The 18,635-nt window shown below is 35.0% G+C and overlaps 1 protein-coding gene across 3 annotated transcripts; it reads right to left on the bottom strand.

Moving 5' to 3' along the window:
• Window positions 1–1,347: 1,347 nt before the first annotated feature.
• On the bottom strand, window positions 1,348–12,610 carry phex (phosphate regulating endopeptidase homolog, X-linked). Of its 3 annotated transcripts, none has more exons than XM_079863791.1 (23): window positions 12,528–12,610; window positions 12,058–12,394; window positions 10,261–10,317; window positions 9,888–10,049; window positions 9,722–9,805; window positions 9,180–9,406; window positions 9,019–9,087; window positions 8,789–8,905; window positions 8,587–8,670; window positions 7,213–7,355; window positions 6,901–6,994; window positions 6,683–6,811; window positions 6,254–6,355; window positions 6,095–6,172; window positions 5,880–5,983; window positions 5,729–5,787; window positions 5,019–5,073; window positions 4,846–4,913; window positions 4,631–4,761; window positions 4,461–4,526; window positions 3,672–3,773; window positions 2,636–2,712; window positions 1,348–2,542 (listed from the first exon to the last, which is right to left on the bottom strand). In XM_079863791.1, the coding sequence occupies exons 2-23, from the start codon at window positions 12,179–12,181 to the stop codon at window positions 2,440–2,442; spliced, it is 2,235 nt and encodes a 744-aa protein (XP_079719917.1). In that variant the 5' UTR covers window positions 12,182–12,394; window positions 12,528–12,610; the 3' UTR covers window positions 1,348–2,439. The 3 variants fall into 3 exon arrangements, with proteins under 3 accessions (XP_079719917.1, XP_079719916.1, XP_079719918.1); XM_079863790.1 differs by lacking the exon at window positions 12,528–12,610 and adding an exon at window positions 11,227–11,322 and having other exon boundaries at window positions 12,058–12,260; XM_079863792.1 differs by lacking the exons at window positions 12,058–12,394; window positions 12,528–12,610 and adding an exon at window positions 11,074–11,132.
• Window positions 12,611–18,635: the final 6,025 nt, after the last annotated feature.

Raw genomic sequence — 18,635 nt, 5'->3', positions numbered from 1 at the left:
GACGATGCTTGCACTGATAATATTATATAATTACATTTTTGGTCTCTTACAGACAGTGTGGCCCCTCTACAAACTGCAGGTTCCAATGCACCCATAGGCCTCTGTGTTACCATAGGAACAGTATACATAAATGCTCATAATTGCGTTATTGTCTCTGTCTCAAAGACAGCCAGAGAGAGGGAGAGCGAGAGATAAAGAGGCCAAGAGAAGCGGAGGAAACAGTTAATTGAGGCACTGTCTTTCTTTCATTATAACATATGCATGAGCTATGAGCCTTGATTTCTTACGTATCAAACTTTCGATGAATTTGAAGTATTCTATGCATTGTTAATGAATGGACTTTTATGTGCTGCCAGGCTTAGATGGCAAAAAAGAGAAGCTTGCCGTTTGGGGTAATGAGCAACAGAAATCAATTGGAATATAATATGAATGTGTTAGAGTAATATAGGTACTGTGTTTGTCAATGCGTTTAGTAAAAACTCCATGCATTCTAAACTGTATGAAAAAGTTGCTACCTTAAATTTTTAAGTACAATCAACCTGGATGTTTAAGTCATTTCAACTTAAATTACATTACAGTGCAATTATTAAAAAAAAAACCATTTTTAAAATTATTTTATATGAAGTATAGCATGTGACACTGCAGGGCACAGTTGTTTTCTCACATTCACAAGCCTCATGCTTCAGTGGATGAATTGACCGCCTCTGGCATTGTTCTGCAAAACTCACTCTCGCCACCTCCAGCTTTCTCTCGCTCTTTCATATCCAGTTTCCTCTGGGCAGAATGAAGATTTGGCCCCCTGGACATTTGAACCCATTATACTTTGTCACTCTCTTTCTCTCGCTCCTCAGAATGACAGCAAACACTACAACACACAGACTGACGGATGCATCTCCTCAGGAACTCTGGGTTATTTTTAGACCTTTCCTTTTTAGCACTCCAATCAATGAAATTCTGTTTTTCACCGTTTGGTCCCCACAAGACTTCCACTATTCCTGCATAAATGGAGGTCAAAGCTATTGATTTCGGTTCACATCCTATCTGCATTATTGGACTGCTGCAATGTCTGTGCTTTGAGTTTATGTTAAATGAGCTGCCTCCATTTGTCATTCATCCAATTTGTCCCTGCGCTTGGTTAGACTGTTATTCAGACATTTTACCTGATTGGTCATGTGAAAAAAAGAACATTTGCATTGATGTCCTCTCCCTGCACTGATAGCATTTATAGTTCCATGAGGAACCTTTAACACCCATGGAACCTTTTCAATGCACAAATGTTCTTTATAGTGGAAAAGTGTTCTTCTTTATTCTTCTTCTGATTTAAAATAAAATGAAAAAACCCAAAATAGTTCTTCGATGGCATCGCTGTGAAATGCCCGTTTGTAACCTTTATTTTTAAAAGTGTAGACACATGCAATCATACACAAATTAATAAAAAAATCAGTGTCAGTGTTTCATGAATGTCTGGATTATTTTGCAAAGACATGTACAATTGTTGATGTTAAAATTGGACCTGATCACCCTGTTTGTCCCATTTATTTTTCTACAATAACAGGCTGACTATATTTTATCCTGCTTATTACATGGCCAAATAAATTAAAAAATAAACGAATAAAAATAAACTAAATTCATCTTTTTGTAAATGCATGTTACAGATCTTTTTGTGAAGAACTGCATACACTTCATTTTTTATTTCTTGGACCTTGTAACATTTAATCAAAATGTCATAATTTGATCTTTTGGTCTTTGGTGACGTATTCCGGACTCCTCCAATTATTAATTCACTTAAACGCTGCCTTTTTCATACAATCAAGCTTGCATTCAATTTTGAGTGCAACACCCACATCTCAAAATATCCCATCCTACATTTTTTTTTATTCTTCGATAATTACACTCATATGAAAGTCACATTACTGAATAAAGTTCTGTCGCTACTTCCGTTTCATCATGAACATGTAAAATACACCAAAACAGATTTGTTTTTCTGCAAAAAAAAACAAAAAAAAAAACAATCACACAGTTCGAAAACCTCAGGAAAACAATAATTATTTACTTACGTGTTCAATAAAATAAAACGACAGACAGTGCTAACTGTAATCAACAACGACAAAAATGACAATAATAATTTATAGCACTCTTAAAGCAACAGTGCGACCTAATTTGATTGAGTAAAAAACAGTGACGAACCAAAGGAAGGCCTCAAGGGAATTTGTGTGGTCCGTTTGCCATTTGCACATTATAATTGAGGTCAGACAGTAAAACGCAGATCTGGCCGAAAGCTCTCAGGAGTGTAAAGTATTCCAGTGGCTGAAGGAGGGCCAGGCGCTGCAGTGGTCAGTGTTAGTAACCGCTGTTTCTCTATAGAAACCAGTGAACGGGACACAATATGGAGGTTTGGGTTGTGCTGTGATTGAATTCTTCACAGGGTCCTTACTTTCATTACCACACTCGACAGGACTCCGCCCCTCTGTTCATGACTGACGTCTCGGGGCAGTTAAAAGCTTTACGGAACTCTTCATAGTTGCTCATAGCCCCGATAACCCTTCATCATAGCAACGAGAGTAAAGTGAGTGACATTGAAGAATAGGGGATGTAATATAGATGTAAATGAGCTGTATATATTACTGCACCTTACCTATATTTAGAAGGGCTGTGAGCTCCACTTTGGATCTGATCACGTGCTGCTTCTGGTCTGTAGGCATTACAGCGAACCTAGCACATAACAATATATACACAAACAAATCAATAAGAGTCCCATTTAAGGCAAGACACTACAGGCAAAAACATTGATTTTTTTTAATGCATTGGTCAATTTTGAGATTTTGGGCTGTTTGGCTTTTTGGCTAGTGGAAAGAAAACATCCAAAATACACTTTTAAGTGTTTATTTTATTGCACTTCATCTATTTGCATCTGTAGATGTGTGTGTGTGTGTGTGTGTGTGTGTGTGGGGGGGGGGGCATTATTTAATTAGATGATGCCTTTTTTTGCATATCTGAAACATAACATTTCAGAAAACTTGTAATAAAAAAATGTTTGCTATTTTTAATGTAATCAATCAACTGAGGTAATATCTGATATGGTGATATCTGTTAGTTAAATGTTTTACCGTATTCACCTGTAGTATCTTTCCTTAAAGGTGCAGTAAGTGATTTCGGAGAAACACTGTTGATATTTAAAAATCAACCCAAACAAATAAATACACCCCTGCCTTCATTGCTCCACCCCCAAAGTCTTTTATCTTCTGAAGCAAAGCAAAATAATGCTTTGCGAAAAATAAAGCAAAGATGACAAAACGGCAAGGCAGAACAAAAAATGAATATACAGTACACAAGACTATATTCAGGCAAGAGTTGGTTGTTAACATTCAAACAATGACACTCCACTCCTCCCACATCATGAGTGTACACGCCCCCTACTGCTGATTTGCTACAAGTATGTTGTGGTGCTCGATCCAATCGAATTCAACAGTGTTTCTGAGAAATCACTTACTGCACCTTTAAACTCAATTTGCATATATTGTGTACTTAAAAGTATTTACTTTAATAGTAATGGGAAAGTGCATACTTTTGAGGGTGTAACAAACTAAGTCTAAATTATTAAGATTAAAAAATAATGTCTGTGACATCTGACATTTAGGCCCAAATATGTATGTGAAATACTGAATACTGACATGGGCATAACTGAGGAAGAACAGCTGGTTATTGGTCAGACCCACACCAGGTAGGAGAGGCTCCTCGACTCCTCTCTCTTTCTCGATCCATCTCCTGTAGGCCTGCAGACACGTTTACATGTGCATGGATACACAGAATTATAATTGTACACACCACAACCTGAAATTTTAAAGGTATAGTTTAAAAATTCACCCTCATGTAATTCCATACTTTCTATCTTCCATGGAACACAGACTGGAATTTTTTTCTATGCAATTAAAATGAATTGTCACTGGAGCTTTCAAGCTTCAGAAAGGATAAAAAAAGACCCATTAAAGTATGATAAAAGTGTTTCAAATGAATCGTTAGCCATTTAGCTGTATGATCTATTTAATAATTTATTCACTGAATATCTTAACTCTCCAGGAGAAGCAGTCACAGCAGACTTTGAGTATGTGAAATTTTCACGGACACTGCGACACTCTGCGGCGTCTTTAAAAAAAACATAATTCACCATATTCACAATTCTCTCACATTCACATAAGTATAAATGGATGTCAATGGAAAGAAAAATGTAGTGTGACTGTGACCACCTCATGAGAGAGGTAGCATTGTCTGACTTGTGAATGAATCATTATTTTGTGTCACATTTTTCTATGAATCACTTGATCCGGGTCAGAAAAGTAGTCTCGATGTGTTCACAAATTGTAAGAAATTCTTCAAATTTTTCCTCTTGTGATCCATCAAAGAAAGTCTTACAGGTATGGAATGAGACAAGTTGATAATTCTAATGGAAAATGCTGTAATACCCTGAAAGATTCTCTCATCCCTCCGTTGTCAGCAATGTTCTCTCCCAGTGTCCTCTTCCCCTTGACCTTGAGAGGGGATTGTGGGTATTAAGTATTATGTTGGTAACTCTGCTACATTTTGATGAAGTATTCAAAAGTAAATGCATTGAAAATGCTGGTTCCTACTGTACATTTAGTCCTGCCTCCTTCCAGTAGTATCTGTCGTACTGGTCAATCATGCATTTTGCTTTTTCGGTGAAGAGGTTGATGGAGGAGTTGCTCCACCATTGGTCCAAGTTCCCATCTTTGTCATATTTTCTACCTAGATGAACACAAATACACACAGATGTCCTTGAGAATCAGGCAACGCATGTGTTGAGACTCATTATAAATCAAATGGCCTCACCATTGTTATCAAATCCATGGGTCAGTTCATGCCCCACAATTACACCGATCGCTCCATAGCTCAGTGATCTGACACAAGAACACATTTCACAAATTAGCTTTCCTAGAAATCTTCATGATCTTAAATTATAATATGTGCTGGAGAAATCTAAACAAGAAGTGTCTATGTCTCACCTAGGATAGTCTAGTCCCCAGAAAAATGGCTTTTGAAGTTCTCCTGCAGGGAATCCTGGGTAAAAGTGGAAGAATATGATCCAGTATATCTAAACAAACATCAAACATCTAAAAACATCAGAAACTCTTCTGTTTGGTATCTGTCAGGTACAAAAGCAAAGTGTTCTTTGTAACACACATTATACTGGATAATATTACAATAAAAATTCTATCTAAAAATTCATATACATATATTTTAAAATGTAATTCATTCCTGTGATGGCAAATCTGAATTTTCAGCATCATTACTCCAGTCTTCAGTGTCACATGATCCTTCAGAAATCATTCTAATATACGGATTTGCTGCTCAAGAAACATTTCTTATTATCAATGTTGAAAATATTTGTGCTGCTTAAGTTAAACTGTGATCCATTTTTTCAGGATTCTTTGAAAAATAGAAAGTTCAAAAGCACAGTATTTGAAATAGAAATCTTTTGTAACATTATAAATGTCTTTACTGCCACTTTTGATTAATTTAATGCGTCCTTACTGAATAAAAGTAGGCCATTCATTTCTTTAATTTTCATTTCTTTTATGTAGTTTTCTTTGCTTCCAGAAAAATTGAGATTAATCATTAACAGTTATTTTAATTGATTGACTGACTGGCGAAACTTCTGTTTTATAAAAATATACTGATCGACCAAGCTGTGTATTCGAAATACATAACTCACTGATCTGGTTGGTAGAGGAGCTGTAGAATGCATTTACTGTAGTTGGGTTGGTGAACCACCTAAGCAAAATAAAAAGTGATGTTTCATCTTGTTCAAACAAAGGCAGATTCATCTCTCATTTGAACAGGCTTTGAAAATGCTGACAACTTACTCCTTGCGTGGGACTTTTTTCCTCAGCCAGCCGATGTCAGACTGAGCTATGAACTTCAGGGTCTGCATGACATTCCCAAAGTAGTCTGTCGCAGTGAATGACAACTGTGTATAAACATAAAACCTCAATGACTTTGAGTTGCACTGACATCTGCCAAACACAATTAAAACTGGAATATCATCATCTGACAAAATCTGAGAAGCTTGCAAACATACTCGTTTGATGTCCTCATTAATATAGGTGTCATTCAGGATGAAGTCTGGGTAACCCACTTTTGCCAAGACTGCGTGAGCCTAAAGTGATATATAGACAGTAATGATATGGAAAAGAACATGCTGTGTATTCATAGCCATCACAAATACACTGGTACGCACCTTTTCTGTTGCTTTTCTCTTTGTTTCTTCATCCATCCATTCATTCTCCTTCTCTAGCATGTCGATAAACGCCCACCGGATACCATTTATCAATTCCTCCATCTTCATAAAGGACAAAAACATTAGTCATATGAGCATTCAAAGTAATGTTTAGCAGTTTTACAGTAAACAGTTCCAGTGTCCACTAGATGGGGACAAAGACAAAAATGGTAATTGTGTGTGTGTGTGTGTGTGTGTGTGGAGAGAATAGTTGTAATATATGAATAGTTGCAAAACTTATGTATGTACAGTAAAAACAGAAATATTATTACAATTTAAAATAACTTTTTTTCTATTTTTATATATTTTAAGATGTAACTTATTCCTGTAATGGCAAAGCTGAATTTTAATAAAAAAATGGTTCCATATCTAAAATCTTAAAAGTCTTACCATGTGTTTCTTGTCCTCCTGGAAATGCTTATCGACAAAGAGCCTACCGGTGGCATAGATGAGTGTGTTTTCTACATAATTTACGCACTTGTCCCAGCGAGGGGTCAGAGAGGTGGTCCCCGTGGTAACCTGAGAAGAGACGGATATTTTTAACCTCAGCAAATCTATTTTTATTCAAAGATTGGCGGAGGGTTAAAATGAGGAGGTGGTTCACTAACCCGAGCAAAGTCCAGGTATCTGTAGAGAAAGCGTCGGCTCAAGGTGGTGATTCGGGAAAACACTGATCTCCATATGACGTAATTGGCAACTGTCCTGGGGCGAGGTTGGAAGTACAACATTTGAAGCAGCTTAATTACAAAGTAATCTTGACTCTGTTATTGAGCAGAGCACGTAATAAACAGGTAGGATGCATAAACAGCACACACAAAAACAGTGATCACACAACTGACACTGTCCAGATCAACACAGGCAAAGCCTCAGGGCTCTGATGTTTTAATAGGGTTTTGCTCCTTACAGAGCTATCTGGATACCTGTTTTCTGTGGCGTTGATGAGTTTGAAGAGGTCTTTAAAGTGTTGTGGGGCACGTACGATCACCTGCTCTGAGGAGGAGATTTTCAGGTCTGGGTACAGCTCAGTGTCAATCACTGCTCTGACAAAACCCAGCCAGTTAAACTGCAAAAAGAACACAATAATAGTATGACCTGGGTAAACTGTGGTGTAATGTGACTATGTATTTAGAAATATATTTATATTTGCACCAGGTAAATTGAATTTTATGTCAAAGCTAATTTTTTCAGGTCTAAAAATATATTGATTCAAATTTTTGACTAAAGATTAGCACTGAATTACAGTAACATTTTTACAAAAAAGTTTTAATTAGTTAATGCATTAGGTAGCATGAACTAACAATGATCAATTATTTTTTAGAGCATTTATTCATTTAAGGTTATTGTTAAATTCTACATATTTTAAGATATGTTAGTGCAAGTTGCTTTCAGTTAAAACAGCTCAAACATGCATTTTAATCTGGGACTAGCTGGGACTGGGACTTACATTGCTTTATCAAAATAAGTTAAGCAATTTTAAGCTTTTTTATAAGTTAAAACAACATTAAAAAAAATAATATTTGTTTAATGGAATTTAAGTTGAAATGACTTAAACATCCAAGACGACTGTACTTAAATACTGAAGGCAGCCAATTTTTTATTATATTGTTATAATGCAATGCTATAATATTTTGTGCGATTAGTTTATTTTGTTGTAAATAAAAAGGCTGCCCCGTTTCTCACTGACACGCCAAGTTTCCCACTTGTATTTTTGACTTTGTGGTAGCGTTCGTGTGCGATCATAAATGTGACCCTGGACCACAAAACCACTCACATGGGTAAAAATTTTTTAATTGAGATTTATACATAATCTGAGAGATGAATAAATAAGCTTTCCATTGATGTATGGTTTGTTAGGATAGGACAAAAAAATAGGGTGTAATTGCCTTTAAAGTTCTACATTTATGTTCGAGATTGTGCTGCATTCACTCACAAAAATAAATATTTTATATATTTAAGGTAGGAAATTTTCAAAATATCTTCATGGAACATGATCTTTACTTAATATCCTAATGACTTTTGGCATAAAAGAAAAATCTATGTATTGTAATCTATCTAACAATGCATTGTTGGCAAATATGATCTTTCTGACATGACTTGAACGTGACCCCAGTAAATAGATTTTTTTTAGGGCTAGGAAAAACACAGCATCCTTGTTTTGTTCAACTGTAATCAACCGACACTGTGCAACTAATCAGCCTGGCTCATTTATTTGTCTTCCACTAATTAAGTATGTGTATACGAGTATGAGTGACATGGCGTACAATATACATTTAATTGAATTATAATGTACTTACATCTGGAACAGTGCGCTGCAGTTTAGACAAACTGTACTTGTTGTACATGTTCTCACTGGTGCGGTTTTCATAGGGGATCATGATCTACAGAAGAGCACACAGTCCATTGAAGCATCAAGTACCCTGACAGCCCTGTTGTTTTTCTCAATGCCAGTGATTTGAAGGAATTTGGCCTCAGATTTTCCAGTGTTTTGCTTCTCACCTTTGCAAGTTCCATCTCAAAATCAAGTACCAGTTTCATCTGAGCCTCAGCAGCCTGCTCATCGGCTCCAAGCATGACAGAAACGTCAACCATCAACCTTAAAAGAGCTTCTCGATACTGCAGAGAGGCATGAAAAGAATGGGTTGAGAAAGCAGAGATAAAACCAGGCCTGACTGTGACTGCATGCAATGATATATAGGCTAAGCAGCTTGACAGATGTACCGATGTACCATTTGTGCCTCGGTTGTGTTGGTGATGTAATCTTCTCTGGATGACAGTGACAAAGAGGCCTGATCCAGCTAGAAAAAAAAAAAAAAGAGAATTGCTATGTATTTTTCCGCCCCAACTCACGCAATTGGTTGACATTTGACGACATGTAGGTCGGTCTCACCTTGATGATGTACTGGTTGGAGTTCTTGTCATCAGGAGAGACATAAAGCCGGATAAGGACAGACTTGCTGTGCTGACTGCGTATCTGTGCCAGTGTCTCCAGCAGGCTAAACTGAGACTCCACCCACCGCGAGGAAGAGCCCAACGCGTCGCCTAGAACCGGCCAGCGGAACTCCTTCTGCTTTAGATTCTTCAGCAGAGGTTTGGCATCCTCAATCTCCAGGACAGCTGTCAGGTGGAGAGATGGAGAAGAAGAATTTACATTTATTCACCTGACACCCCTGATGTATAAGATCACGTGAAGTCTCAATTCCAGTCCCAAACGGTTTATGAAATTAGTTATTTGTACTACACTGCTGTTCAAAAGTTTTGGATCGGTAAGATTTTTAATGTTTTTAAAAGAAGTCTCTTCTGCTCACCAAGGCTGCATTTATTTGATTTGACAATACCACTTTTGACTGGTATTGTATGTTAAAAATAACAAATACATAATCTTGTCTGAATAGTGCTGTATGGAAGTGCAAAGAGCTCTTCGGTTCTTACATTCATTCATGCAGGATGTGTAGAGGATTTTGGCCTTCTTCACTGCCTCGATGTCTTCACCTCGGATGGGCTGCTCTAACAACTCTGTGGCACAAAGATTCAATATTGAATCACCTTATTTGGGCTGCAGGTTTTATTCAGTTGAGAATCATGTGGATAAGTGCACCTTTCAGCTTGAGGTCTACATTCTGTCTGAGCCATGGGTAAATCCCATAGCTGGATAAATCTTCCGGAATGGGGTTATCCCGGAGCCAGCCTCCGCACGCGTACTGGTAGAAGTCATCACATGGTTCTACAGTCGGATCCATCTTACTCAGGATAGAACCGGCTAGAGATGACACATCAGCAAACACAGATTCAGCATTACAGTAATCTCAAACAAGTAAAAACAGTGTTTGAACTGACTGGTTATGTTTAAAGTAAAAGCGAGTGTATAGTTTAGGGAATTGCTAGGTAGTTGGCTACTGGCGCCAAGTTCAAGAAAAAAAGTCCACATGACATTCTAGCCCCTATATGGCTTTATGATAAACGTGGTTTACCTGCTTCAATACAATGGGGGGTAAGGCAAACGTCTTCATCGCTTGCTTTGTGTGACACTACAGGGGGAGAGAGAAAAAAAATCTGTCAAGCAGACCAATCAAGACAACTATGCCCTGAAATGACTGCCAAACTTTGCGCTACACACACACATACACACACACCCCCCACTGTGCTCAGGCTTCAGCTGTCCATGCTCTGGATGTCACAGGACAAAAACATAGTGCATGCTCTACTACACACATTCCAAAGAAGCTGCACATCTATAAACAGGGCAGGGGGAAAGTAACATGTTACATTAGTGTTACTTCCTAAAAAATTAATCAGCTAATTAGGTTACATTGTTCATTTTTATGGAAAATAAAATGTTTGTTACTTTTGAGTTACATTTTCTCTTTCTTGCTTGTTTGTTTGACCTGTTTATTCGACTGTGCTTGGTTTTTAAATGAAATCAAAGTAAATTAAAATTAAATAATATTATATTAATTTATTTTTGTATTTAATATAACTAGCTTTTTTACATAATTTAATTTTATTACATTTTATTTTATTTAAATAAACTATATCCCTGTGCACTGCTTGCAATGTATACATCTTCGTTTAAGGATGGGATCTAGTTTCTTTACATTGTCATTTACATGGAATTTTAAATTAAATTGAAAAAATATTAATTATTTTGTGTATTTGTTTTCTTTTATTTAATACATTTAGCTTTTTTACAGTGTTTAATGTAATTTATTTTAACTTGAGGTAGGAAATTGAGTTAATGATGCAAAATAATGAATACATTTTTTGCAATATCAATTTTAACGTACTGAAACACGATCAGTGTAAACTCTCCAGGCAGAGGTCAGTGAAGCTGTGTGAATTTGTGTCAGTGAGTTTGAGTGAGCGCAAAACTGTATGTATGTTGTGAAATCAGACAAGCATTGCTTTTAAAGGCCTGTGTTTATGGTTCAGTCCACAACTGGACAGCAGATGACCACAGCAGGATCCAGCACAAGGCCCCGTGGGACTGAGCCTCATTATTCTCAGAACCAACACACACAGCCGCGTGTGTGAGACTAGGTTATGTACAGACAGAAATGAGCATAATTACACTCTAGTCTCACCACAAATATGCAGGCAGCCCTCAAAAACTGAGAACAATAAGAACATCATTTATTTGCTGTCTCAACAGACACTTGTGTATACCCAAATACTGTACATCCACACACTCATACAGCATGTCATGAGATGTGCATTCACAATGTCTCAGGCCCCATTCACATTCAGCATATCATTAAAGGGACAGTTCACTCAAAAATGAAAATCCTGTCCTCATTTACTCACCCTCATGTCATTCAACAAATCTCAGAGCACTTTTATGGTGCTTTTTGGAGCATAACAAACCTGGTCATTTTCATTGTTAGAGAAAAGAGCAACTTGAACACTCATAATATCTTCTTTTATGTTCAACAGAAGAAAGTAAGTCATAGTTCGGAACGAAATGGAGAGGGCGAGTAAATGACAGAATTTTCATTTTTAGGTCAACTATCCCTTTAAAAACACTCTTTCTTAAACACCCACATTCCCTAAACGACTCACGGCCCTTTAAAGGCACATATATGTGTTTCCTAACCAGAGCTCCTACTTACTGTGCTAATTACAGCCTTCAAAGACACGCTGTGTGTGTAACAGAATACACTCCTAAAATAATCTCATACACAAACACACAACTGACCGAAGAGCGCATATCTATCTATCTATCATACATCACATTAGTAGTAAGTAGGTAATTGTGCATGCAAATGACTCACCCGTGATGACGGCTATCAGTAGTGCAATGCACACACACACACACACTGCCAGCGCAGCTTTCAGGAGAGTGTTGGGGCCCGCGCTCGGTTTGGTTCCTCCTCTCCCCAGCCTCTCCATTTCCATACTGCCACTGAGTTGAGCGTGTTACCTCTCTTTCTATTCCCCCCTCTATCCTTCTCACCCGGTTTTCACTCCGCCTGGCCTGGAGATGTGCACTTTTAAGTCCTGGTCCCAGGGTGCCGTGGTCCCTTTTGGATCACTGTGGGGCCGTGTGGAGGTGGTCTCGCCTCACAGGTCTCAGATCAGTGACAGATGCACAGCATGGAGAGTCATGCTCTACTTGCCAAAGAGAGAGGATAAAAGAGGAAGGAGGGGAAAGACAGAGTGAAGGAGTGAATGAGAGAGAGTTAGGAGATCCAGGGGTAGGAGGAACTCTCCTCCTCAGAGCCAACTGGAGCACCTTACTTACAGGAGTAATTATACGGCGTCCTGCAGGAAGGGTGGGATGACTGTATTTGTGTCTGTGTGTGTGGATCTACACTCATATAGTCTGTGTTTGGGCTCCAGGTGTGTGTTTCTGAGTCCCTAAGATGATAAGCCCTCTGGTTAAATGTAGCCACTTCTGTATTTATTCTCAGTGTGTCCCACAGCATAAAATAGAATGAGGAACACGGTGTGATGATTTGTATGTGCCAGGACACTATCTACTGCAGACACAAAGTTTCCTAGACAATGTTTTATCATGAGGGTTTGTTTCTGATCTGATCTGCTCTGCTCATTGTCGAATAAATCAATGTCAGGATGATTTATCAGTCTAATTGCAAACTTGAGGTGCTCCTTATGAGAAAAATCAGTAACATTATTTGATAAAAGATTGTGAGGATTTCCAAAGACGCAAAAACATTTGGAACAGTTTGAAACATCATTAAATATGGTTTTCTATGTATCTAGTTAAATCTAATTTAATCTTTAAAATGAAATAATGATGTAAATCTAATATTAAATAAAATTTCACTATTTATTTTGAATATTAATATGAAATATAATAAATATTGTACATATTTGATTAATATAATATTAATTTAAACAATAATAATATGTTAATATTTAAGTATGTTATTAAATATTTACATATCCATATATTAAATTATAATATAAATACTTGATTTATATTAGCATTTAATTAATTAATTTTTAATATAGTCATATAGTAAGTTAAATTAATATTAAAAAATATAATTTATGTTATTTACCAAGTCAATTTAAATGCACAATTAATAGATGTTTTAAAAATATGATTTTGTTGATGTATGCTTTCCCCACAACTGCATTAGTACAATCGGTAACGGTTATTATTGTTAATAAAATAAAACCATGAAATATATTTTTTATTATTTGGGGAAAAAAAAACCCTATAAATAAATAAATAAATAAATAAATAAATAAATAAATAAATAAATAAATAAATAAATAAATAAATAAATAAATAAATAAATAAATAAATAAATAAATAAATAAATAAATAAATAAATAAATAAATAAATAAATAAATAAATAAATAAATAAATAAATAAATATTTTTTTTTATTTAAAAACACAACAACTTATTTCAGCATTTAAACATATATATATTTTAAAATATTTTATAAAAATGACAAAAACAACAAAATTACTAAAAATTAAAATGATACAGAATATATAAAAATAAAATCTAATTCAAAATATTAACAAAAATTATAATAGTATATCAATGAATCTTAAATAATATTATAAAATATGGTGTTCATGGTATATCTTTGAGTACCATGTAATGCTATACATTAATTTCACTAGTGGAATTAACAACACTTTTTTTTGCAAGGGTAAATGTAAGAACAGTACACTTTTTTTTTTTATAGATTTATTATCAGTTTTCATTTGTAATCAAAGCAACTAAATAGTGTTTGACGTCTGGCTTCCCAGTAAATAATCACTTTGAACGAACAGATTGCAGAGATTCTGTAGACGTGCCACGTCTTCATCTTATCTTCTGATAAGAAATACAAACACTTGCTGAGCCGTCAGATGACAGCACTACAAGCTAGTCTAGTTAAAAGGGCAGCTTTCCTCGTGAACAGCTTTGAGTCCGAGACATGTGGAAGTGTAGGAGATGCACAGCTGTAGCAGATGGAGTGAATAACCAATTGTAATGTGCAAATGGGAAGCACTGACCTTGTCATTTTCCACCGTGTCTGAGGGGCTTCGCACTTTATTTGTTCAACAGAGGATGCATTCACTAAAACGAATAAATAATTTGATTGTGAAGGGGAAGTAAAACTTGATCTCATCAACAATTGAATTCATTTTAAAATATCAAATCACCATATAGTAGGTGAAGGTCAACAATCCAGCAGGGGCTCATCTGTGGTACAGTAATATACAGCATGAAATCTGAAGTCTAGAAGCACCGTTCCCCCCCCCCCCCCAAATAGACAAAATAAATATAAAAAATAGTTTTATACATATATAAAAAAAAAAAAAAAAGTGGTCTATTTAAAAAAACATTTGTAAACCATCTATTTATTTTTTTTGAAAACCATTGCTTGGAAAATCACTCTCTCTTTCTTTTAAAGTAAACAATATAAAGAGTGAAGATCCCAGAATGAGATTTATGTGGAATGTATCAACAAAGACTTCCTCTTATCGCCTCGCCGTATCGCCTGTGACTCATCCCTAATCCAGAATTGCACAGGATGAATTTCCCATTAATTATACCGGAAATTCCGTGGAGAAAGGTTGGGCTCTGACGCTTTTTTCTCAAATAGATTTCCCAAAAAGACTTTTATTGTAATTCACATCAAAACAGTCTGTCCTCATTTCAACACAATCTTTTATTTTTTATATACAGTCACTAAATCACATTTTGTGTGATGAAACTCTCACTCTATAAACCCCTTTCACACAAACATTCAGAATCAGACACTTGACTAAAGACTTCCTGAACTGATAAAGAGCCACATCTGGGCTCTCATCCTAAGACTAATAACCAAGTTATGTCTTATTTTAAGACAGATTTATAATCATGTCACTGAAATAGTTCATAACATATTACAAAAAGCTTGTATTCTTATTAATGCTTTATTAATGATGTGTTGTTTGTTGATGGTTCATACTCACCATCATCTGGTCCAAACCTGTGCTGTTATTCACTTTTTCCTGTGGAATATAAAAAAAGGTGAAATGAAAATATTGCCATTTTCAATATTGATAACAATAATAAAAATGCTTTTTGAGCAGCAAATCAGCATATATGAATGATTTCTGAAGGATCAAGTGACACTGAAGACTGGAGTAATGATGATGAAAATTCAGCTTTGCATCACAGGAATAAATTACATTTATAAATATATTACAATAGAAAACATGTATTTTAAATTGCAATAATATTTCACAATTGAACTGTTTTTGCTGTGTTTTTGATCCGATAAATGCAGCCTTGGTGAGCATATAAGACACTTCTTTCAAAAATATAAAAAAAATATACTGACCTGATTTTGGTCTGAAGATTCTTCAAAAATCCCTCTTTTAAGTTCCACCAAAAAAGTAACAATGTGACATATTTTAAAATGCCATGAGAGTGAGCAAATAATGACAGAAGTGGGCAGATCAGATTCTGCATTACTAAATCAGTTAGATGTTTATGTATTCTGGTGTGAATAATGTTCTAATGATGATGACGAATGACAGCTGTGAAACAGCAAGGATTCTTTAGGATTGAGAGAGGGCCTCACCACACCCTGTTTTCACAGAATTTACTATATTATATACTATATTTATTTTTCATAATATAAAATTGAAATTACATTCAAATGTATAGCACTTCCCACAATAAAAGCATTCCCAAGCAGCTTTACAAAGAACGGCGCCTTGCCTTTCAAATACTTATATTTATACACAAAGCAATTGTGGTTAGTGAGGAGGCGAAAGCTTCTTTTTACAGACATCATTTTTCCAGGGGGGAGCGTTTCGTGTCTCATTATGTTGTTAGTGAACAGGAGGCTGTGGTCAGGAAGACCAACTACAGAGAGGGAGGGTCGGATGAAACCGGCACATAAACATTAGTTTAAACACAGGCGCTAGAGATATGGAACATGTGGGGATTGAATGAGAAAAAGGAGTGAGCCAATGAGAGAGGGAGATATGGGGGGGAGGACTGACGACACAACCCTGGGCGAAACCTCATGCATCGACTGCTCTGTTTACAGTATGCAGAGAAACAGACGGACAGTGTGTCATTACACTGAGATACGCACAGACTGAGGCTCACACGCATGTTTACATGTTTTATGGGGACTGTCCTTAGAGATTTTTATACTGTACAAACTGTATATTCTATCATCTACCCGCGTGCACACACGCACGCACACACGCTTATTCACATTAAAATGCATTTAATAAAGGCTGACAATCTAATTAAAGACATCCCTTACAAAAATATACCATTATAATCATAATTGATCAAAATAAAGTAGATTTAATAAATGTATTGTACTAATGTTAGTGTAATTTTATTGTCTATAAACCAAAAACTAAAATATTTTTAGTAATTTAATTTTATTGAGTGGTGATTTGGTGAAAATACAATATTCTATCTATCTATCTATCTATCTATCTATCTATCTATCTATCTATCTATCTATCTATCTATCTATCTATCTATCTATCTATCTATCTATCTATCTATCAATTTTTAGTAATTTAATTTTATTGAGTGGTGATTTGGTGAAAATACAATATTCTATCTATCTATCTATCTATCTATCTATCTATCTATCTATCTATCTATCTATCTATCTATCTATCTATCTATCTATCTATCTATCTATCTATCTATCAATTTTTAGTAATTTAATTTTATTGAGTGGTGATTTGGTGAAAATATAATACAATATTCTATCTATCTATCTATCTATCTATCTATCTATCTATCTGTCTATCTGTCCGTCCGTCCGTCCGTCCATCCATCCATCCATCCATCCATCCATCCATCCATCCATCCATCCATCATATTGTATTATTATATTTTCACCACTCAATAAAATTAAATAAAATTATATTTCATACATTATATAATTATACTTAGATCACTTATGCTCACAAAGGCTGCATTTATTTGACTCAAATGTATTTATTTTATATATATATATATATATATATATATATATATATATATATATATATATATATATATATATATATATATATTTTTTTTTTTTAATTAACATTGCTATAAAACCAAAAGGTAATAACTTACTTAATGCTGACAGTAGTGCCTAAAGTTATAATTTTATTACAAGTAATATCAGTAACAATAGCTGTAGTAACATTTTTACTGTAGTATTTTAGTATAACAAGTATTTTGGTGGAAAATAGTTAACATGGTACATTATTGTAAGGGATATAATCGGTAAAATATCATCATCATCATCACTGTCAACTTACAGTTTGTAAATACCAGCAGAAATATTCATAGAACATTGGCATTGTCATTTGTCTAAACTGGTCATATCCTGTAGATATGTGTGGTTTCTGCTTCCCAAACTCAGCATATGAAGCCAAGCTTATCAGGCCAAACCTTCAATTTAGAGTATTATGGCAGAATCAAGCACTCCTATCCATCACACAGCTGCCTTCGCTCTACAAAAGAAAAGAGCAGATGTGACAACATGAGATTGTTGGTGCCTCAGCTAACCACATGCCCACAAGAAAAACAAGGCTCATTACCTATAAGTGGCTTTTACATTCACTAAAATAGCTCTTAATGATATGTTTAATGAACGTTGTGTTTGTGGGACAGACACATTACCTGGAATAGACACGCTTCTATTACACAAGCACCTGTAGGGACATTCACAGTATGTCAACACTTCTCATCTGGTTTTGACTAATAGAAAGATTTCCAATTTAACATAAGTACATAAGCTGAGAACAATCTCTCCCTCTCTCAAAAACCAACAAACATGCACATCATCTATCTGTAACAGACCTATTATCTTACAGAATGTACACACTGATACTGTCCTGAGACAGAGAAAAGACAAACACAATGATTGTCGTACTAAAAGAAGCAAGGATCTTTTATAATGTGTTGAAAGGACACACACAGAACAGTGTCCGGAGAATGAGATTTTAAGAACGGGAATTGTTCAAAATGAATATATAACTTTGATGAAAGATTTTGATCCAATTCAAATGTTGACTTCTGTGTCTGTATATATATATATATATATATATATATATGTACCGGTATATATGTATATATGTATATATGTATATATGTATATATATATATATATATATATATATATATATATATATATATATATATATATATATATATATAAATATATATATATATATATATATGTATATATATATATATATGTATATATATATATATGTATATATATGTATATATATATATATATATATGTATATATATATGTATATATATATATGTATATATATGTATATATATGTGACCTTGGACCACAAAACCAGTCAACCAGTCAAAACCTAGCCAACAATACATTTATGG

The sequence above is a fragment of the Squalius cephalus genome (assembly GCF_949319135.1).
Source record: "Squalius cephalus genome assembly, chromosome: 25".
NCBI classification, from domain to species: Eukaryota; Metazoa; Chordata; class Actinopteri; order Cypriniformes; family Leuciscidae; genus Squalius; species Squalius cephalus.
The sequence above is the reverse complement of the archived record's forward strand: the minus strand, read 5'-3'. Positions and strand labels throughout refer to the sequence as shown.

Excerpts from the sequence above, each read along its gene's own strand:
- phex (XM_079863790.1), bottom strand. The coding sequence starts at position 12,181 with ATGGAAATGGAGAGGCTGGGGAGAGGAGGAACCAAACCGAGCGCGGGC. Across the intron at positions 6,173-6,253 it reads AGAGAAAAGCAACAGAAAAG|GCTCACGCAGTCTTGGCAAA; the intron begins GTGCGTACCAGT and ends ATATCACTTTAG. Across the intron at positions 4,527-4,630 it reads GGAAGGAGGCAGGACTAAAT|GTCAAGGGGAAGAGGACACT; the intron begins GTACAGTAGGAA and ends TCCCCTCTCAAG.